This window comes from Budorcas taxicolor, chromosome 22, assembly GCF_023091745.1.
Source record: "Budorcas taxicolor isolate Tak-1 chromosome 22, Takin1.1, whole genome shotgun sequence".
In the NCBI taxonomy this organism is placed as follows: domain Eukaryota; kingdom Metazoa; phylum Chordata; class Mammalia; order Artiodactyla; family Bovidae; genus Budorcas; species Budorcas taxicolor.
Genome location: NC_068931.1, coordinates 36,208,441 through 36,230,887, shown reverse-complemented (window position 1 = coordinate 36,230,887; position 22,447 = coordinate 36,208,441). Strand labels below are relative to the sequence as shown.

The following is a 22,447-nucleotide window of genomic DNA, read 5'->3' as shown; positions in this document are numbered from 1 at the left end:
CCACGTCCGATCCAGCAAACTTGGTGGCGCCCCAGCGCGTGGGCATGGTGCACGGCAGGGTCTCCCGGCTCTCGGTCCACGACGTGCGCTTCCCCACGTCACTCGGGGGCCACGGCTCAGACGCCATGGTAAGCACAGTCTGTCCCGGTGCCCTCCTGCCCCGCCGACGCTAGGGCCCCTTAGGCGCGGGGCACCCAGAGGGGGCCCTTTGGAAGGTTTCCCACCTTTGGAACCGTTGCTTTTGTAAGTGGAGTGAAGGTATCTAGAGACTCCCCATCCTCCTAGGTTTTTTTCTTTTTCTTATTGTTCCTTTCTTTGCTGGCATTTAGTATTTCCTGTTTTTAAGTTTATGATTCACATTCTGTTGGAAATGCGAATCGTATTTGCAAAACGATGTTGTTGGGGCGCCCCCAGAGAAGCACTAAAACACAGCAGGAGTTCCTCCACCGTGATGGAGCCCAGGAAACCCCCACACAGGGTGTTTCAGGTGGTGATCCCTGCCTCCCCCTACAACTTGCTGTGTGGCCAGGAGAAAGCCCTGACTCTCTGGACCTCTTGGGCCCATCTGTGAAAGGAAGGAGTCAGTCTGGCTGGAAAACCAGATGAACAAACTCACAGCAGTTGGGTCATGTGAAAGGGGCTCTCATGTTGTTCATTGTTCAGTCGTGTCCAACTCTTTGCGACTCTATGGACTGCAGCATTCCAGACATCCCTGTCCTTCAAGATCTCCTGAAGTTTGCTCAAAGTCATGTCCATTGAGTCCATGATGCCATGAAGTTCCCGGAAAACATTAGTACAGAGGCTGTGTCACCGTGAAGAGTTAGGTGGATGTCAGCCTTCGGAGATGCAGTCAAGTGAGCCCTGAAAGATGTTTGTGTCCCTGAGCATGTCAGCAGGGCGCTCCACGCCCACATCTCCTGCGGTGGCTCCCAAACGTGAGTCCTGCCGCCTTGGATCCTCATTGCTCCTCCCCGCAACCCCACGCCCACTCACCACTGGCCACACTGGAAAAACAGAGTTGCCCTGTATGTAATGAATGTGGGAAGCCTCCCTGTCAGGGCAGTGGTTACCTGTTACTGGTGGGGAGTTGAGGGGGATTGGTACCCGAGGACTTCGATTCACACTGTAACGTTTGCCTCTTGAAGGTGGAGGGCACATTCCACGTCCTCTGTGTGCACCTGAAACAGCCTCTTGTTTAAAAGTGCTCAAGTGATTTAAAAGAATGTCCTTTGTTCTGAGATTAGGTTATTCCTGATTTTCAAAACCCTTGTGTCCTTTCTCATAAAATGTTATGAAGTGAAAGTCGCTCACTAGTGTCTGACTCTGCGACCCCATGGGCTGTACTACTATCCATGGAATTCTCCAGGCCAGAATACTGGAGTGGGTAGCCTATCCCTTTCCCTCCTCCAGGGCATCTTCCCAACCCAGGGATTGAACCTAGGTCTCCTACATTGCAGGCGGATTCTTTATCAGCCAAGCCACCAGGGAAGGCCAAGAATACTGGAGTGGGTAGCCTATCCCTTCTCCAGCAGATCTTTGAACCCAGAAATTGAACCAGGGTCTCCTGCATTGCAGGTGGATTCTCTACCAGTTGAGCTACCAGGGAAGCCCATATGATGTTATGATAAATGACCAAAACCACCCATTGGGCTGTCCTTTGTGAAATCTCCAAACATTCGTTTGAAGTTATGCTGACATGTAAAATTAAAATACCTGATTTAGGGCAACCGCCTCTGCCTCTCTGTGGGATAACGGCTGTGGGGAAACCACACAATCTCTCCAGGCCTAGTTTTTCTAATCTGTAAAATGAGTATAGCAGGATCTGCTTTATCCATGTAAATGAGATGTGTGTAGACAGTCTGACACAGAGAAGGCTGTCAGTAGGTGTGGCTGTAATTACTGCTTTCCAATGAACTGAAACCTTGACTTTCCTCTTTGAATTTGTAAAGGGTTAAGGTTGCTGGCTTACTGTAGAATAAGAAATGGAATTTGTCTCTGGCCTGAGTGGTTTAGGACATCTGGGTCAGGAGAGATTATATCTGACACCTGCATTGCAAGCTCATAAATACTTATGTATATTAGCTCCTAGAGGTGTGGTGTGTCTTGTGTGCTCATTCCCAGGTGCCTCCATTTTCATTTTATTTATTTTGGGAGCCGCCCCATGGCATAGGGATCTTAGTTCCCTGACCAGGATTCAAACTCATGCCCCCTGCAGTGGAAGTGCAGAGTCTTAACCACTGGACCACCAGGGAAGTCCCCCCAAGTGCCTTCTTACTAGGAAGTCTGCATGGCAGTTCTCAGCAGTACGGCCATGACTTTCAGGATTGCCCCCATCCCACCCAGCCCCACCACCCAGCCCTCACCACATGCTGGATTCAGCAATTCAGCTCCCTCAGCACTTGGCAGCACAGCAAGCCTTCCTGGTCACAAGTAGGATATTTTCATGAAGGAGCCCTGAAACTGTTCCCCATACTTGTTCTAGCAAAGGGTTCCAGTGATTTTGTGTGTGTGTGTGTTTGTGTGTGTTTGTGTGTATTAGGCACTCACTTGTGTCCAACTCTTTGCGACCCCATGGACTTAGCCCACCAGGCTCCTCTGTCCTTGGAACTGTTTCTTACCAGCCTTTTAAGAAATGTGGACCACTCAGGCCTTCGATGTTCCAGGCACTCACTAAGGTTTCAGAGAGCCCAGATCCAGCCGAGCCTACCACCTCCCAGCGATGACTTTTTTCTTTTCCATTGTAGTTTATTACATAATACTAAACATAATTCCCTCTGCTATACAGAGATCTCATTCCTGAGTCTTCCCTCTCAATGCAGGTCCCTCTGCCATCCTCCAGGAAGACATTCCTTTTGTCCATTCAGAGCTCCTGTGTTTGCTTTGGGGAACAAGAACGGTTTCCTCCAATGGGAGCTCTTACTGCATCTGCTCTTATGTGACATCATTACTGGGTTTATTTGGGGATTTCTCACGTTTGCGGGTTTGGGGGGTCATTTCCTCTGCAGCACACAGACCCTGACTACTCAGCAGCCTATGTTGTCTTGGAGACGGATGCGGAAGATGGACTCAAGGGCTATGGAATTACCTTCACTCTGGGAAGAGGCACTGAAGTTGGTGAGTTGGGCCTCTCTTGAGGCCCTAGGATGCCTTCATTTCACTAACATTCCAGTTCTGACCTCATTTGCCTCCATATGTTTGCCGTGAGTAAAAACAAGGTTTGATGGTTTGCTTATTTCACTGGGATAAATTTTTTAAATAGCAGAATTTGGCTTCTCTCCTTGTGGTTATCCATAGAACTGCAGGCACATCTTTGAAGCGCAGCCCATCTCTCTCTCTGCCGAGCTAGGAGAACCTGAACTGGGTGAGCAGCTGAGGGGCTTGAGAGGGGAGACATGTGTTCATGAACAAGGCTTATTGTTGTGCACACAGAGAGTCTACTTGCTTTTGTGAATCTTCCACACGGAGTTGGTTTCAAGTTTACTGCCCTTCTTTGCAGCAAAGGCCGTAGGTCCTGCCCGGTTTCAGAGCTCTCATTCGGGAAAAGCAGACAATGAAGGCTGCTTGTTGAGCCACAAGTCGGTCTGTCTTTTCTCACAGCTGGATGAGGGCTCAGCCATGGTCTTGAGCCTCCACATTTTTGGAGACAAGGAAACAGACCCAGACAGCTGTTCAGCTAGTCCTGCAGAACATTTAAGTACAAATTATTTGCTTTTTTTTTTTTTAAGCATAATTTGCTTTATGCACGCACAAAGAACAAAATTCAATACGTACCAAAAGAAGACCTCTCTGCCAGATCAATTTCACTGAGTCCTTAGGGGCTGAAACAAGGAAATAGATTCTCTGACTTTGGTGACTTGACCCTCTCTCGTGGATATTTGCACTGTCAGCCCTCTCCTAGTTGTAGAACAGTCTTGACCCATTGAATGATTTTAATATCATCAAGCAGATAAAAGAGGTGTGTGTGTGTGGGACAAGGGAACCTTTCTTGAACATTCTGTGGATGTCATTAGGCCGTCCCCACCCCTCCCAGGGTTGCTGTCCAGTCATCCATCAACCAGGCCTTGCATGGATTCCTCCTGTGTGCCCCCGTGTGTTACATGTTCTGCCAGGCACCGCAGGAATGACTTTACAAGGAGAGAGAGAAAGGGGACAGAGTCCCATGTACAAGGAACAGGAATGCATGAACTTGTCAGGGAGACAGGCGTACAAGAAACGATAGTGCAGTATGAGAAGGACCATTTGTTTTAAAGTGAGTATGAACTACACGGAAACTGTCCGGGAGGGTCAGGACAGCTTCAGAGCAACGGTGAGGTGTTGTGATGAGCCTTGAAGGGTAACCAGGAATTGGCCGGGCAGATGGAGGCACCTGGGCACGGATTCCCAGACTCCCACCCCCTAAGTCAGCCATTTACTGTCGATGTTTCTCCGGGCAGTGACCACTGACCCCCGCAGGCTGGAGAGCTACGTTTCAGCTTCTCCTGCAATTTGAATTCTCTGGTACAGGTTGAGACCTTTATGAAGCTCTAACCATGCAGGGCGGCCCCCAAAGTTTGTGCCAAACTCAGCAAGCTTACAAGATGCGTTCTGGAACAAGCCTTCGGAACCACTGTTAACAGCCAGGACTTCGAACGGTGCTCACTCGGGCCCGCCGTGAAGGGCCTGTGTTTCCTGGTACAGGTGTGCTGCTGAGTTCATGGGGTGGGGGCCTCCCGTACTCCTCCCCACCCCCACTGTCCCTATGGACACCTCCGGCAGGAGAAATCAATTCCCATCTCTCTGCCTGGAACAAATGGCTCTTTTGTGGTGACGGAGTTGGCTTCCGCCTGTTTCAGACCACAGCATGACAGAACCATTTTAACTGTGACCTTGCTGCCTTTTTCAGGTGACTCACTGCCATCTCACTGAACCATTACATGGTGTTTGAATTAAAGTTGAAAAAAATTCCATTAGCTCATCATGGTTCTTCTGCAGCCTTTATCAGCTTACTTAACTAATCATTCTTTTATAATTTAAGAGAACAGTGCTTGCATTACCATGAGGAGAGGGCCTTAATGTGTGAGAGAGGGAGAGGTTATGCTTGATTTTTTTTTTTTTAAGTATAGATGAGACCAATATAGTTTTTATATAGGAAAAGAAAAAGAGATGAAAAAAGCAGAATTTTTAAAGAGACTAAATAGCCATAAGGGTTCCTGGCAGCATGAGAGCTCAGACCCACGTTCTCTGTAGCCTTTCTGACTTGTCCCTCCTGGGCAGGAGGATCACAGAGAGTTTTAGGCAGATGTAGTCACAGGAGAGAGCCCTGCCTTCAAGGCCCAAGTTTCTCCAGGCGGATTTCCCACTCATCTTTTCGTACACCGGAATCAGGCTGACTCTGCTACCCCATGGACTGTAGCCCGCCAGGCTCCTCTGTCTGTGGGGTTTTCCAGGCAAGAATACTGGATTGGGTTGCCATTTCCTCCTCCAGGGGATCTTCTGGACCCAGCAGTTGAACCTGTGTCTTCTGCATTGCAGGTGGTTTCTTTACCATCTGAGCCACCAGGGAAGCCTGGAGTCAGATCACCACAACCCAGTTTCTATGGAAGCCACCAAATTTTAGTAAACTTCTTTCAGTGGACTCAGTCTGAGGGAAGAGAATCCACATCCTCTCGATGAATGTATTAGTGTTGTTTGTGCTTCTGTTGGAGCCAAAAAAGATGGGCTCATCCTCAAGGTTCATTAAATGCATTTGCTCTGTGACACAAACCAGTCTGTTGTGTAACCCTCTCCTTAGTGAGACGGAGGTTTGATGTAGGTATTGATACAGGTCTCTCTGAGCCGCCAGCTTACTCTTCACATCTCTAATCCAAGAGCACCAATCACCAAGGGGTGAGGGGCGCTCTGTCTTCCCAGAGCTCCAGCGGGTAAATGTCTGAACTGGAATCATTCCGCATCCTAGTAACAAGAGGCCTAGAGAACATGGAAGGTGTGGGGATCAGCCCTAAATACTCAGTATGAGCACCACCTGAGGGCTGTGTCACACAGGAGCCAAACGTATCCCGTGAACATGTTTAGATACTTTCAAAATTGCTGGGGTCCAGCACTGGTGGATCCAGGGTGATTCGAAGGTGGGGATGGAGTTGGCGTCTTTGGAAAAATACATATTTAATCACAGATATAGAGAGATTAGAAATGGATAGTGTAGTAGGAAGATTAGTGGAGAAAAAGGCTGAATAACTTGGATTACGTGAAATAGCATCCATGCTCCAGATGGGAATTCAGCCAGAAAAACGGGAGCAAGAAAGAAGCGACATGGGGGAATCAGTCTTTCCTGAAACTGATCCGATTTCTTTATTTTTGGGTTTGCTTATATACTTTTTGTTACACATAGGGGTGAATATAGAGTCACGCGGGAGTCAGCAGTCCTGACCTTTATCAAAATCAGGTGCTTCACATAAATGTATAAAAAAGGTACATCATCTTCTGGCCATGAGTGAGACCTGCTGACATTTTATGATCCTTTCTTTCTGATAACCAAAAAACTTATTTCTTCCAAGGGTGTTTTTTCTTAAACCAGGCACCACCCTCCAAATAAAGTTACATTCCTATAGGGTGAGGGTGTAGTGAGTTACAATCAAGAAAGGAATTTATTTAACCCAAGGTTAACATGATTAGTCTTAAAGGTTAATACTTATTTCTCCTATATGTTAGTTATATTCATTATAAGGGTAGGGAACATGGAGATTTAGCAGCAAACATCAGCCCAACAAATAAAAATCCTTTCATCAATGCTCCCCTTAAGATCTATTTAGTCTTAAGATATGATAAAGTTACATTTTTACATAGCAAGGACACAGTGATTTATAACAAAGTACAGTGATCTATTACAAAAGAGAAAATCCATTAACTCAAAAAGTCTAGTATTGCTAACATCAAAAACTACTATATTTCCTTTGCTATATTCCAAATACATTGATTAATATATTCCCAGGTGCCTAAGGATATGGAGGCCTGGCGGCAATCATTGACTCAACAAGAAGAAAAAGCCCTATGCTAATTAAGACTCTCAAAATACTCCAAAACTCTCTGTGCTGTTTATGGTTAAGAGGTAGTAAACAATCATGTGGTAGTGGCAGGAGTATGGATAATCCTGTCACACAAGCTAGTCTGTCAGCAGAGAGGTTTGACCTGAGACATCCTTGTCCCACCCAGAGCAGGGAATTAGCAGCAATTATTGACACAACAAATGAAAAACCCTTCACCAATATAATTCCTAACCAACACACTATACTAATAATTTCTAACTCCCCAAAGGAATTTGCCTTTAGTAAGTCTAAAACATCTCGTGCCTCTCAGATTGGGAAGCTGTAAACAATCACATGTGGCCAGACGAACCTATACAGGCGGGCTAGATAACCTTCAGAGGAGTCCGTAAGCTGAAACACTCTTGTCACGCCCAAGAATTTTTATTGCCTTGGAGCTGCACGTTTACTTCTTCTCTGAGAGAAATGGTTATGGGGGAGAGCCCCCCGTAAAGTCAGAGGTGTAGGTGAGAGCATAAAACAGACTCTGGTTTGGGGGTTAGATGCTCGGGAACAGGGGGTTTCCTGAGGCTTGATCACGCCTTTGCGTATGCCAAGCCTCCTTCCTCATGACCTTTGCCATGGGCGGAGTTCCTCACGCTGGCTCCCGGCACAAAATGTCTTTCTCCTAAGGTCTGTCTAAAGTAAAACTGTGTCTCTGAGACTACCCTGTGAAGTGATGTGAGAATTTTAATATTGAAGCAATGGCTATGCTAAACAACAAGTCAGTCAACATTTTTTATAATAAATTCATTGCTTTGAGGCTAAGTTGATTATTCTGGCCATTTAAACATAGACTGAGAGTGTTTTATAGATTGAGCAAATGATAGAAGGGTCTTTGCAGAGGTTTTTGTTTTTTTTTTTACTGATTCTTCATCTGAAATAACACTACAAATTCTTATTTAAGTAGAATACCAAAAATAAGTAATTGATGGTAATGCTGACCCAAATGAAGGTTAACCTTCAAATAAGTTTAATGTTCATGAAGTTTTTTCATGTACTTTAACATTTTACATGTAAACATTAAACTAATTGCAAATTCACTTCATCTTTAATATAGTTACATTGTGAATTCAAGATATCTTCCATACTTGACAATGATGAAAAGACATTTCTAAAAATTCTATAAGTCAGTCTTCTTATTCCTTGGGAACAATTTAATAGCAAGATTTTGTTTTGCAGCTAACATATAGACAAAGTGAACAGGAAAATGATTTGGGAACATGCTTTAAACTTTCAGGTCTATGGTTCTTTTCATGTGGCAACCAATCAAAATGGATTTGCTCTATTCAGAAATTAAGCTCTGAATATAGGTGAACAACTATTCTGTTTATTAGTTATAACAACCACAGATGACATATTTGAGGCAATTTTTAAAGGCATGTATCTTTTATATTTAAAATCATCTTCATAAAATGCCCACTTTAGTTTGCAGTACTTGCGTGTCTTAATTTATTCACACCAACGCTAAAGAAGAATTGTATCCTTTTTCACAGTTGTCTGTGCTGTGAATGCTCTGGCCCCCCACGTGCTGAACAAGGACCTTGGTGACATTGTTGGGGATTTCAGAGGTTTCTACAGGCAGCTCACGAGTGATGGGCAGCTCAGATGGGTAAGGTGTCTTGCTTTGCGAAACTATTCTGTAAATAACATTCCTGAAGTCTCAAGTCCTTGGATTGTAACAACTGTGAAAATAGAGACAGGTTTAAGATATTAAGGTAAACATCTTAGCCAGACGAATTAGGGCTTGAACCAGGTGGACGGTCAGTATTTTAAGGTAATCTAGTCCTTTCTGTGAGACTTAGACTCTGGATATACTTGGATCCCAAGAGCTATCACTGCCCTTCCAGACCTCATCTCTGCTCCCTGAATGGAAAGAAGTGGTCTAGACTCCCTAGAAGAGAAAGTGCCAAATGGGAACCTTTTAGAGAGAAATAACATGAGAAGTGAAGTTGTGGGAGGCAGTTATTAAGGACAGAAACGTTAAGAGAAGAGCAAAAGTTAAGGAGAGAGACACCAGAGCGCCTTTATGTGTGTAGGACTGTATTTGAACCTTAAGTTCAAAGCATGAAAAAAGTGAGATTCTAGAGAGAGAATTTTATCACAGTTAGATCAGGGCTTTCCTGCTGGCTCAGTAGTAAAGAATCTGCCTGCAATGCAAGAGACCTGGGTTCAATCCCAGCTCAGGAATATCCCTTGGAGAAAGGAATGACAGCCCACTCCTATATTCTTGCCTGGAGAATCCCATGGACAGAGGAGCCTGGCAGGCTACAGTCCATGGGGTCACTAAGAATCAGATATGACTGAGCAACTAACACTTTCACTTTTTCAAGGTCAGTCCAGTAGCTGACACCTTGCCTGTGTCTCCTGACATCAGCTCTGTCTTCTTCTAACTGTTCAGTCTCCTGAGCACAGAGAAAGGCACCTTGTCCACATTGCCTCAGATTTCATTCTTAACTTCTGCAAACCGAGTGAAACTTGCTTTAAAAGCATCCCCTGGAAGGAGTTCCCGTTGGCTGAATCTGAGGCAATTCAATAAAGGTGGTATTTAACTGTGTCATAAATATTTAACTGTTGGCATTTTACTTGTTTTCCTTATTTCTGAATTTTGGTGCTTGGAATAGAGACTCTTACTATATCCTTTGCTTTAAGAAAAAAACAATGCGGTAGTCATGGCTGATAAATCATTGAATAACCTAAGAGTCCCTGAGTCCATTCAGATAGCAAACACAGCAAAGGAAAGCTTGTCGTTACCACAGAATACAAACTGATATAACAGGAATGGCAACGTGAAAAAACCACCATGTTGCAAGCACCATGGCGGTAACTGCTTGAGGCAGGAACAGTCAGTGGATGCTAAAACTTAGGGGCAGCGTTAATCTCCTTACTTCGAAAGGGAAATGGTGACCACACAGTGGAGAAGCCTAAAGGATACTAAGTTGCCCTAGCACTAAAAGATAATATGTGCGTGCTCAGTCCTAGCCGACTGAGTCCCCGTGGACTGTAGCCCACCAGGCTCCCCTGTCCACGGGATTTCCCAGTCAAGGATACTGGAGTGGGTTGCCATTTCCTCCTCCAGGGGGTCTTCCTGACCCAGGGGTGGAACCTGTATCTCCTGCATTGACAGGTAGTTTCTGTATCATCTGGGCCACTAGTGAAGGCCTAAACAATAACAGCCCTGATAACAGCAACCAGAGTGCAGTGGCAGCATCGCAGTCCAATCATGATGGGGCTGCAGACAGCCCAGCTGGAGGAACACTGTTCCTCCTTGAAAATACTGATCATTATTTTTTTAGAAAAGAAAATTTGCTCCAGATAAAAAGAGACTAAAGTGACATGTCAGCTAAATGCCATTTGTGAATAACAGAAAGTACACTATTGAGACCGTTGGTGCAATTTGATTATGGACTGTCTTCATAGATAATAGTGTTCTATCAATATTATATTCCCTGAATTTGATCATTGCACTGTGGCTATGTGAGAGAATGTCCTTGCTTTTAGGAACTATACTCTGAAGTATTTAGGATTAAGGGGGCATGGGATCTATAACTTACTCTCAAGTGACTCAGTAAAATAAATTTTCCTTATGTATTATATTTTATTTACCTGTGTATATATATGTGTGTTTGTGCATGTATATATATGTAAATACAAAGAGAGAGGAAATATACAGGAGTTTTTTGTACTATTCTTGCAGATCTTCTATAGGTAAGAAACTACTGGAGAAGAACTTAACCTCCAAGTGAGTTTCCGTTCAGCTCAGTTCAGTCGCTCAGCCGTGTCCAACTCTTTGCGACCCCATGAACGCAGCACGCCAGGCCTCCCTGTCCATCACCAACTCCCAGAGTTCACTCAAACTCATGTCCATTGAGTTGGTGATGCCATCCAGCCATCTCATCCTCTGTCGTCCCCTTCTTCTCCCTCCTTCAATCTTTCCCAGCATTAGGGCAGAGCTTCCATTGCTGCCTTTTAATTCATGAAGCGTGTCCCTGGCTAGGAGACCTAAAGATCCTTTTCTCTCCTAAGAAGTGCTGGTGTTTTTTGTTTCCTGACCAGATCGGTCCTGAGAAGGGTGTGGTGCATCTGGCCACGGCGGCCGTGCTCAACGCTGTGTGGGACCTGTGGGCCAAGCAGGAGGGGAAGGTAATCCTCCAGCAGCATCTCTGACCCCATGGAACATAGAGCACACGACAGAGGAACACAACTCCCTCTGCGAGCAAAGGCATGTACAGCAGGCTTCCAGGGGATGTAAGGAGAACTGTTCAGTTGTTTGTCTGCCCAGAGGGATATTGGCAGCGGTTGGGACATCATCGGAGTAGGTTAGAAAGGGTTGAGAAAGCAGGCCGCAGAGGTGAGGGCCAGCTGGAGCCAGCGGGTTGGGGCGCCGGCAGGCATTGGTCTGATGGGGGAATTTGCCACTAGCGCATTTATTGTCAGAAAGCACGTGGGTGCCTCACACGTTTTACAAATCTTTTCTTTTCTTCAAGCCTCTGTGGAAGTTACTTGTTGACATGGTAAGTAAATTCTTTAATACTCTGTTTTCCGTAAATGAAATGGATCTCATGGATTCCACGCCTTTCGATTATCAGTGGATACATTCAGCATCGTCTCTGGATTAGTCACTGTGCTGCTGATCAGGCAGTATGCAGTCGGGTCCAGTATTGCTTCTCTGGTGTTTGAGGTGGCAGAGAGCTGTGCTCACACGGGCAGGGGTGTCTGCTGGGTCCCACCTCCCCCACTCTGGTGCTTCCTTCCATGTGTGATACAAATTCTCAGGCTTCTGTTTCATGACTATGCAAAGGGAATAATCCTAACTTCTCCAGAAACTCCACAGAATTGGTTCAAAGACTAGTTGAGAAAAGTGCTTTAAACTCTGAAGACCAAAGTGTTATTACTAAGATATTACCTGGTCGCTTTGACATCAAAAGCAAATGGCAGATCAGACCCTTGAGGAAGGAGCCCAGGGTGAATTCTAAGGATAGGCCTCTGCCCTTTCCTTTCTCCCTGACATGTTGATACCAGGGACAAGCATCTCACTGCCCAGGAGGAGGAAACTGGGCAGGTTAAAGGGAGTGAACATCAGACCCAGGCAGACCTGGCTTTCAATCCGGGCTCCACCACTTGCTGGCTGTGTGACCTTCAGCATGCCACTTAACCTCTCTGAGCTTCAGCCACCTGGGGGCAATGTCTTGGATGGTCACTGAAAATCTGGTGGTTAACAAAGGCCCTGGTTATTATTTGGCCTGATAATTAAGGAGAAGCAAAGAACCGTGGCCTTGAAGATTGTTGAGGGAAGTGGAAACGAAAGGCTGTCACATCATTTCTGACATGGTTGCAGGTGGCATGGGGGCATCACCGGAAGGAAAGGGCATGGACCTCGTGGGCCACCTGCAGGCTCTAGGCTGGCCTCTCCAGGGAGGTGCCAGAGGTGGCCCCCAGAATTGAATGATCTGACGACCCCTAGGAGGTAACTGAGATTGCCCCGCTGTGGAGTTTTCATTCTTTTGGATCCTGTTCCCTATTTCAAAGCCAGTGGTCTTAAAAGAAGCAGAATCTCCACGTTCAAAGGGCTTTGATGACACTGAAGGGTCACAGTGGCGTAGGTACTGTTGGTCATGGTACAAGCTGCTTCCCAACAGACTGACTTAGATTGGTCGGGGGAGGTCTCAGCCAGAGGCCCAGTTGAGAGTGTGGGCCTCTCCAGAGAGGGCAGAGCCCCAAGGGCAGGGTAGGAGGAGGGGGCCCAAAGGTCCTTTCCTGGACAGAATGAGCCCAGGCCCAGCGTAAGCAGATTCTTAGAACCGAGATCCACTTGTGGACTGATGTGGGCCTTTCCATCCTGCCATCTCGCCACCAGGACCCCCAGACGCTGGTGTCCTGCATCGATTTCAGGTACATCACTGACGTCCTGACAGAGGAGGAGGCCTGCGGTGAGTCGTCCCCACACACCGGGAGCTTCCTGGTTCATTCTGACCTGGCAGCCGCCAGGCCCAGAGCCTTGTTGTCTAAAAGAGAATGACACTTTTTATTTTTTCCAGAAATTCTGCGGCAAAGTCAGGTCGGGAAAAAAGAGCGAGGTGGGTTGTGAGGAAATTCCCTCGTTATGTTTCTCTGGTTGTGCACCTCTGCAGGTCCCTGTCCTTGGGGGCTCACATCACGTGCCCCCCTCCATCCCCTGCACACAGGTGGTTGGGTACGGATGCAGCAGCCTCCAGGGGTGACCTCTTAGGCCAGGGTTCACCTCGGCCACTGCCAGGAGCAGGGCTGGCTTTAGAGTCACACCACACGGCAGGGGAAGGCTTGGCCAGCGGGGCCTCCCAGAGGGTAACCGGGCCCCAATGTGTCATCCTTGGGGCTGGGGGATGAGGATGAGCAGGGCAGGCAGAATAGCTGGATTCTCCACGGGAGCACTTCAGCCACAGATGATTCTAAAGCTGGAGGTCCCACGGGTGCAAACTGTTGAAGATGGTTTTGTTTCTGCAGAGGAGCAAATGCTGGCACACGGCTACCCCGCCTACACCACGTCGTGCGCCTGGCTGGGCTACCCTGATGCCACGCTGAAGCAGGTGGGCTGTGGAACCAGCTTCTGTAGACAGCAGATGTGACATTTTCCTCTTGGCCTTCCTGAAGCATTGTGGGTTCCAGGCTTCATCCTGGATACGTGGACACACTCCACATAAAAGGGGAGCTGTTTCCTTTGTGGATGCAGGGCTCTGTAGCCCGGCAAGCCCGCCTCGGCTCTGGAGGCAATGGTGTGACCTTGTATAACATGACCCCTGACCATGCTCTGCCTTGGTTTCCTCACTACGAGGTGGGAAATGATAGCTGTCCCAGGGGTAGTTTTGAGGATTCTGATGAACGCTGCCCTGTGTGATGCTCACAGACCAGAGGTGGCCTGTGGCTGCATCACTCCCCTTTCTCATCGCCCTGTGCTCACCGGCAGCTGACAGAGAAGGGCGACTAGCTTCTGGCTGTTACTCTTTCACCAGCTCGGTCTGTGGATGCTGCTGCAGACTATCGCAGCTTTAAAAAGAGGGACAGAGACGCTCCACTCCCGCCACCAGGGATGTTGTGACAATGAATGAAGTGGTTCCCATAGAGATGAGGCAGGAAAGTCACCAAACAGCCTTGCTCTGTTGGCTAAGCTGTTTGTGCTCTGAATTTCAACAACACACGGTTGTTCTGGTTCACGGTGCGGCCGTAGCGTTTGTGAAGCCGAGTCAGAGATGACTGAGGTGCTGCTGAGACCAGGGAGGGTGTGTGGTGATGGCTCTGCTCCTTTTCCCACAGCTCTGCAGCAAGGCACTCAAGGACGGCTGGACCAGGTAACTCATTTGAGTGATTGTGAACTTGACTCTGCAGTTGGCAAGTGAGGCCAGGAGAGGAGCCAGGAGCCAAGGGAACCAGGGAGGTCAGGATTCGCCAGAAGCAGCCTGGCATGTTGGGACCCAGAAGTTTCATCTGAGGCCCTTTGTCCAAAGATAAGATATGAGCCTAGTTAGAATCCTGGAACATCAGTCAAAAAAGATCATTGATTTCCAGCTTTATCCAAAGACAAGTCTAGTTAGAATCCTGGCGTATCAGAGTGAAATGAGATCATTGATTTCAAGCATCCATCCAGAATAGAAAGCCACTCTTTACTGCAGTACCAAGCGTTGATTCAGCTTCTGTGTGAAAACATCCAGACGCACGGAGCTTGTAGGGAGTCTGTGTATAATTGAAGGGCTCTGAGTGTTAGAAGAGCTTTGATGTAATGAACCCTGGACTCCCCTATACCTTCCAGCCACTCGTCCCAATGATTCTCCTGGGAATTCTCCCAAGAGCCAAGCTCCTCCTCTTCCCCAGGCCACCTCCTCTCCAGCCTACCCCTCTGCACTTCTCGTCTGTCCTGCTGTGTGGTTACGGACCCCTGGGCATCCTGGGGTTTCCTCTGGGTTAGCTGTGGCTGTCCATGGCTACTGCGAGTCCATACATCCGGCTCATGGTGCACGGTGTGCCTGTCACTTGGATTTCTGCATGAGCCTGGCCACCTGCCTCCTGCTCCTCCAAGAGTGGTCTGTGGAGCAGGAGTGCCAGCCAGCCCTGCTGCAGCTGTGGTAGATTAAGAAAATTATTTGTGTAGGTTGCTTGATGAATGATAAGGACTAAAAAAAGTCTCCAATTAACTTAAAATGCAGAATCTTGAGCCTTACCCAAACCTGCTACATCAAAATCTGTATTTTTTGTGACTTAAAAAAAAAAAGTTTTCATTGGAGTATAGCTGGTTTACAAAATTGTTAGTTTCAGGTGTACAGCAAAATGAATCAGTTACACATGCATCCACTTTTTGGGGGGGTTCTTTTCCTATATAGACCATTACAGAATATTGAGTAGAGTTCCCTGTGCTATACAGGAGGCCCTTATTAGTTATCTGTTTTATAAATAGTAGTGTGTATCTGTCAGTCCCTATCTCCGTTTATCCTTCCCCCACCCCCTGGTAACCGTGTTTTTCCTACATCCATGACTCGACTTCTGTTGTATAAATAAGTTCATTTGTAACTTTTTTAGATTCCACTTAGCACTCTTGCCTGGAAAATCCCATGGACGGAGGAGCCCGATAGGCTACAGTCCATGGGGTCGCAAAGAGTCGGACACGACTGAGCAACTTCACTTTCACTTTATAAGTGATATATTTTTTGTCTGACTTCACTCAGTATAACAATCTCTAGGTGCATCCCTGTGGCTTCAAATGGTAATTTTTCATTCTTTTTAGTGGCTGGGTAATACTCCATTGTATGCATGTACCAAAAATCTGCATTTTGACAAGATCCCTGGGTGATTTGCATGCTCAGGAAACATTGAGAGGCACTGAATTCCTGTTGACTCCTCAGCTAAGTAAAGGGCTAGGGAAGTGAGAACTTGATGGAGGCAACATGGAGCACTGGAAAGACACTTGGGATGTGGTGGATTTGGAATCAACATTGTGCCTTTTCCCCATTCCCTGTGAGTACCTGCTGTGTGATCATGGGGAAATTGCTCATCCTCTCTGAACCTTGTTTTCACTCTAAACCGGGAATAGTAGATGTCATGGTTCTCCTCAAAGTTGCTGTTTCTGAAAAGGACCAGCATGGCTGGGGTTGGCAGCAGGTGCTCGTAAGTGCTGGCACCTTTCCTCCCTCTGAGTAGCTGGGAGAGGCTGACACAGTGACCACTGGGGGTCAGAGAAGGCCCAGGAGAGATCTCCTAGGCCTCTGAGCTCAGAGTCCTCCTGAGGCTTCCACCCAGGATGGAAACATCGTCTTCAGTGTTTGGGGCTGAGTGCAGAGGATGTAAGAGGGGCTTTTTGTCAGCACACAGGGTGGGTGTAATGGAATGTAGGGAACCTCAGGCCATCCAGGCTCCAGAGCAGCAGGCTGATGCCTGCCTGCAGGACAGAAACTAGTGAGCGAGGGGCGAGGAATATGGCTCACCTGCCAGGTCTGACCACACCTCTTTTGTTCTTAATTCCCTTCCGTGGCACAGCAAAACCCAGCATGTTATTCAAGTTCTAGTGCTCTGTCCACTCCTGGACTTGAGGTCAGCAGGTCATTTAGAGTTACTGTCCTGATACTGAGTAAAGAGAGATGCTTACAGGGTTGTTTTTGAGTGGCTTGTCTGAACACTGACTGGGAAAGGGCAAGAGTTTACTGGAAGACAGGACCTGTAAATTACTGAAACAGTCACTTCTGCAAAAAATCCAAATGTCTTCACTGAGTCAGTGAACAGATCTAAATTATGAGATGAAATTTATGTTACAGGTTTAAGGTAAAAGTTGGTGCCGATCTCCAGGATGACATCCGTAGATGCCGACTCATCAGGAACATGATTGGGCCTGAGAAGACACTGGTAAGTACCCTTCCCGGCCGCTGAGAAGTAAGCAGCCTCTTATGAGGCCTCTGCTGTGTCGCTTCTGTCATGTCCAGCTCTTTGCAACCCCATGGATTGTAGCCCACCAGGCTCCTCCGTCCATGGGATTCTCTAGGCAAGATTACGGGAGTGGGTTGCCATTTCCTTCTCCAGGGGACCTTCCCAACCCAGGGGTCGAACCCATATCTCTTAGGTTTCCTGCATTGGCAGGTGGTTTCTTTACCACTAGCGCCACCTGGGAAGCCTCTGGCTAGGGCCAAAACACAAGCTGCTTCAAGCAAGGATTAAAGAACATTGGGAATTTTTAACACTGTATGTCAGAGGTACAGCTTTACGGTCTCAGAGTAGACAAATCTTAAAAAAAGCTGAAAACGAACAAACACAAGTGAGAGGGTGGATAGTTTTAAACTGTTTTATTCTGCAGAACCATTCAATAAGATAAATTTAGAGATTGTTCCTTTGTGCTAGTGTGGCTGTGCCTGAACAAACACCTCTCCCATTGGTGCCCCAGTGTGTCAATCATTTAATCCCCCTTCTTAACAAATCCGCCCAGCTGCCTTTGGGTAGGTGGGTTTCTAGGAGCCACTGCTCAAGAATCTGGAACTTTTGGTGCGATAAATGTAAGGATCAGCCACTCCTGTGTATTTTTATGTTTCTTATTACATCTAAAATATTTTCCTTAAAAAATGTCACAATACAATAGTTTTAAATTGTTTTGGAAGCATGTTTCATATATTAAAATAAAAGTTTGAGTCCTTGACCTAGGATCAAAAGCCCCATTATTTGTATATGAATTAACACCACTTTTGTCTTCTGAGGTCATCCTCATCTAAATAATTTACGATTCTGGGTGTACCACTCAGCATGTTCTACCAGAGAAATCCGTCTCTGGGTCTGACTTGGCCAAGCGTGATGTCGTCAGGGACGGAGAGGCCCTTTCTTACCTCTGCACACTCAGCACCTGCCTTCCAGAGGCCCAGACTTGAAATCATCATTTACTTGACTTATTGCAAGTTACTCCTTTGCATGTCAGCTTTCCTGTCTGTAGGATGGGTTAATATGAACTGCTCCATAAGAGTTATGACGTTAAATGGGACAGGATCCGTAAAACGCCTGGTACAGTAGGTGCTTAATTAATGATACAGTTGGGGTTATTTATTATCGTGCCAACCAGAGTAGACAATAGCCAATAAGAGACCATTGAGAACAAACAGCATTAACTGTGAGTGATTCAGAATGTGATGAAACAGTTCCTACAAACTATGAACCTTGCAAGACAAATGTATTTTGGTGGGTTCTAAATGTAGGCTGGGCTTCCCAGGTGGCAAAGTGGTAAAGAAAATGCCTGCCAATGCAGGACACACGGGTTCAGTCCTTGGCTCAGGAAGATCCCCTGGAGGAAATGGCAACGCACTCCTGTATTCTTGCCTGGGAAATCCCATGGACAGAGGAGCCTGGTCGGCTACATGGGGTCACAGAGTCAGACACGACTGAGCATACATGCACAAATGCAGATCAGGCTGGAGCTTCAGAGCCAGCCAGCACTTCTGGGCCCAGCCCAGGGCACTTCTGGATCTCACAGCAGCTCCCTGTCAGGCTCATCTCAGCGGCCCCCTTTGTTCGGTTACATGCTGAGCCCCACAGTCGTGGCGCTGAGTGACCGTGAGCAACAGATAGCACTTCCTCCCTGGAGGCACAGCCCTGCAGCAGGGTCAGTAGTGGGCAAGCCTCCCCTTGAAGGGTCTCTCTCCCCTTTCAGATGATGGACGCCAACCAGCGCTGGGATGTGCCTGAGGCCGTGGAGTGGATGACAAAGCTGGCCGAGTTCAAGCCACTGTGGATCGAGGAGCCCACCTCCCCGGATGACATTCTGGGACACGCTGCCATTTCCAAGGTAGAGAAACTGCTGCTGCCAGAGCGGTGGTCTCAGACCCTAGGATTCCTGGGCTTGTTCCCTCTCGCACTGCTGTTTATCCTAGAGAGAGCAATCACTAAAAGTTGAAAGGCTACCAGCAACCCAGAGGTCACCAGACCTGATTCCTGTACTTTGTAAACACAGAAATGACTGATGTTCAGATCTTTGACTCACCCAGACTGAAACAAAGTGCAGGTTTGCTAAGGTCAAGGTCAGGTGGACCCCTAGAAGGCTGCCTCTCAGTTTCCCCTAGAGTCCTTGAACCAGGGCAGATCCACCAAAACTGGGGGCCCTCTTGGCTTCTCTCCCCTTCAGGTGTCAGAACTCAGTGCATGAGAATGTGAGAAACATCCTGTGTCTCAGGGAGTCTCCCATTAGCTAGGTTCACAGCACTGACTATGAAGCCAGAGGGGGTCACTTATAAAGGAGTCGGGGGGAAGAACAAGCTGTGGGATGTGAACTTGTGATGCCATCAGACCCAGGAGGTCCAGTGCCCCCCTTTTGCGGCACCTGAAACTTCACACAGCTCCAAAGCAGGGCTCTTTCCTTTTTACAACTCTAAATAGCTGAACTGCCAAAAAATATTTTCAAACATTAGGAGTCAGTTCAAAAGCAGTAAAGTGACATCAGGTTGCCTTGTATTCACAGGCACTGGCCCCCTTGGGCATCGGCGTGGCCACAGGAGAACAGGTAGGAGACATCTCCTTGGGGTGGCACACACTGGCACTGCCTGTGGACACTGCCCACGAGGCTACACCACCTGTGTTCTGTGATGGGAGGTTTTTTCATCTAAGAAATGGGGTTACTTTACAGCAAGACATGGTCAAGAGTTTGTAGATTCTTCTACAATTCCTGTGACTCAAGTCACTGATCTTTTTCAAAGCATCTCATTGGAATTTACAAGGCAGCAATTTAAAGCTGCAAGGGGTGTAATAGGCACCATTTAAGAAAATCAGCCTCGAAACTACTTAAACACACCGCGTTACCTCTGTGCTAGTCAACAAACACAAGCGCCTGCCAAAACCCGCGGCAGACTGCCCACGAGCGGCGCTGTGTGAGGAGCGGGTTCTCGGCTCTCCTCTCCTCGCCAAGGGAGCAGCGCCCTTCCGCCCTGTGTCTGTTCGTCGCCCGGGTAACCTGCTCACCGCGGTCCCCGTATCTCATCCCGATGCGGCTTCTCCCACTCCCCACTGCCTTCGGTGGTCACGCCCTGATAGATGGTCTTTTATGCAACACACACGAGACAGACACACAGTCTTACGGTCTTTTACATGAGACACACACACATACTTACTTCTTTCTGCCAGCAGACTTGTAATGAAGCAAGCAGGAGGTCCCCTCCTGCCTGTCAGGGCTCGCCTCACACCCACTGAGGATGAAGAATGCATACAGTCCAGGCTCCCAGGAGGCCACTGTTGAGTGACTTGGAGTGGGTGCGGTGCCAGGATCATAGACCCTGAAGGCGAGGGCTGACTCTCCTGTTGGTGTGTTTTAATTCTCTTTCCAGTGCCACAATAGAGTGATATTTAAGCAACTCCTACAGGCGAAAGCCCTGAAGTTTCTGCAGATCGACAGCTGCAGGCTGGGAAGTGTCAACGAGAACCTCTCGGTGTTGCTGATGGCCAAGAAGTTTGAAAGTAAGGGTGCCATGGGGCTGCGGACCAGGCATCATCTCCCCACACATCACATACCCTGCTTCCCTCTGGAGTTGCCATGCTGACTTTTTTCTAACTCAAGCTTAATCAGAGAATCTTTGATGATTTTCGGTCCTAAATATTAATGACATAATCACCTGCAGACACTAAGAAAAGCCACAGATTCCCCCTTCACACCTCCCCCTCTACCCTCCTTGGCACTCAGCAGCAACCTGTCTACACTTCTAGTTCCTGTGTGCCCGCATGCCGGGGGAGTCGGCCTCTGTGAACTGGTGCAGCATCTGATCATATTTGACTTCATATCTGTCTCTGCAAGCCTCCAAGACAGGTCAGTGATGTGGCGTTACCATCAGTACTGCCTCTCAGTCCAGAGAGAACCCTGGCCACTTGGCACATCTAGAACTCAGTTTAGAGATCCACCACTAAATAGTCTTGTTTCTTTTAGAGGGTGGTTTCCTGGTAGCTGTTTTCTAGGTACATAAGTTGGGGGGAGAGGAGGGGAGTTGCAACCAAATGCAAACCCGAAACCCAGTTCCTGTTTCTGACTTTCTAAAGCCTCGCTTTCATCACATACTCTCTGCCTCTGTCTAGGCTCATCATCATCTGGCTGCATCTTTTAGTTCCATCTCATTTCTCAACATGCTCCAGATGAGCTTTAAATTAGGACAGTCTCCTTCCAGTCACCTGCACACATACGGTTGTACTATGCTTTTGTTTCTTCCTGGAATTAAATATTGTACTTCAGACAGATCACTAGGAGTATGTAGTGAGAGCATGAAGACATGCCTGGCAAAGGTGAACATCAAGTTCAAGACTGAGAAATGGGACCTGGGAGGGTCTACAGGGACTTCTTCTATAAAGCAATGTTTGGTTCTTCAGCTGAATTCTAATACACCTGAGAGATTTTAAACTCTAAAAACCACCACTCCTAGGGTTTTCTGCCTCTCCCATTTCAGTTCCACAAACCAGGAACAAGGAGAGGGGTGGGTTTCTACCAACCTTGAAAGGTCCTGCAGGCTTTGAGGGATGAGAAAACGGGTGAAGGATTTGCCTAGAACCATGGGGCATCAGCCACCCCTCAACTGAGTCCATCTCTCTCAGCGGTGTTCAGCCCTCTGCCCAGCAGCCCATCTAACTGAAAGCATTGTTACTCCAACCTGATTCCTTCCTCCCAGGATGTGTGAATACGTCGACCACCTGCATGAGCATTTCAAGTATCCTGTGCTAATCAGGGAGGCTTCCTACATGCCTCCAAAGGTGAGCCTGCTGTGCCCCCCCACCCCCAGGCACAAAGCTTGGTCTCCTCTAATCTGTTTTCATTATCTAGAAACAAACGGTTCTTTAGTCTTAAGTCCCCAGGCGCAAAGGTCAGGGTTTGGGGTGAAATGGCCCCTGACAAGGCTTCTCTCCCGGCAGCCTTTCCCCACTAGCTGGACCTGAAAACATGCACTCCTTGCCCCCCACCCCGTGCAACAGAACTAAAAACCAGGAACCATCTAGCAAGTTAGCAAAAGGTTTTGACTGTACCTTTAAAAAAAAAAATCTGCTTCATTGACCCTCCTGTTTAAAAGATCGGGGCTAATTTTCACCAGCAGAGGTGGAACTAACAAAGTATGATTAGTTAACTAACCCTGAGAAGTAGCAGGGTACCTCTCCCCCATTTCAAACAACCTGCAAACTTAACTTTTAAAAATGTTAATTCAGTTGCCTCTGGCTGAGACTTAAAAGCATTTCTTGGAGCAGCAGAAATAAGTAAAATAAATGACTTTTGTTCTGGGAGGTTATTAACAATTCCATTTTTTGTCTTTGATAGGATGCTGGTTATTCAACAGAAATGAAGGAGGACTCGGTAAAGAGACACCGCTATCCAGATGGTGAAGTCTGGAAGAAGCTCCTAACTGCTCAACAGAATTAAGTGCTCAGCTCTGACACCT

At 47.3% G+C, this 22,447-nt stretch overlaps 1 protein-coding gene across 1 annotated transcript; it reads left to right on the top strand.

Moving 5' to 3' along the window:
- The first annotated feature begins 10 nt into the window (after positions 1-10).
- ENOSF1 (enolase superfamily member 1) lies at positions 11-22,428 on the top strand. Its single transcript, XM_052660511.1, has 16 exons — positions 11-128; positions 3,006-3,114; positions 8,555-8,670; positions 11,115-11,201; positions 11,546-11,572; positions 12,916-12,988; positions 13,097-13,135; positions 13,542-13,624; positions 14,349-14,383; positions 16,835-16,922; positions 18,703-18,837; positions 19,507-19,548; positions 20,366-20,495; positions 20,742-20,841; positions 21,689-21,770; positions 22,327-22,428. The coding sequence occupies exons 1-16, from the start codon at positions 45-47 to the stop codon at positions 22,426-22,428; spliced, it is 1,332 nt and encodes a 443-aa protein (XP_052516471.1). The 5' UTR covers positions 11-44.
- Positions 22,429-22,447: the final 19 nt, after the last annotated feature.

What these genes read in the sequence shown, in the direction of transcription:
- ENOSF1 (XM_052660511.1), top strand. Translation starts at nt 45, where the DNA reads ATGGTGCACGGCAGGGTCTCCCGGCTCTCGGTCCACGACGTGCGCTTC. An exon ending in GGTCGGGAAAAAAGAGCGAG is followed by an intron (nt 13,136 to 13,541) that starts GTGGGTTGTGAG and finishes TTGTTTCTGCAG; the next exon opens with AGGAGCAAATGCTGGCACAC. An exon ending in CTGATGCCACGCTGAAGCAG is followed by an intron (nt 13,625 to 14,348) that starts GTGGGCTGTGGA and finishes CTTTTCCCACAG; the next exon opens with CTCTGCAGCAAGGCACTCAA.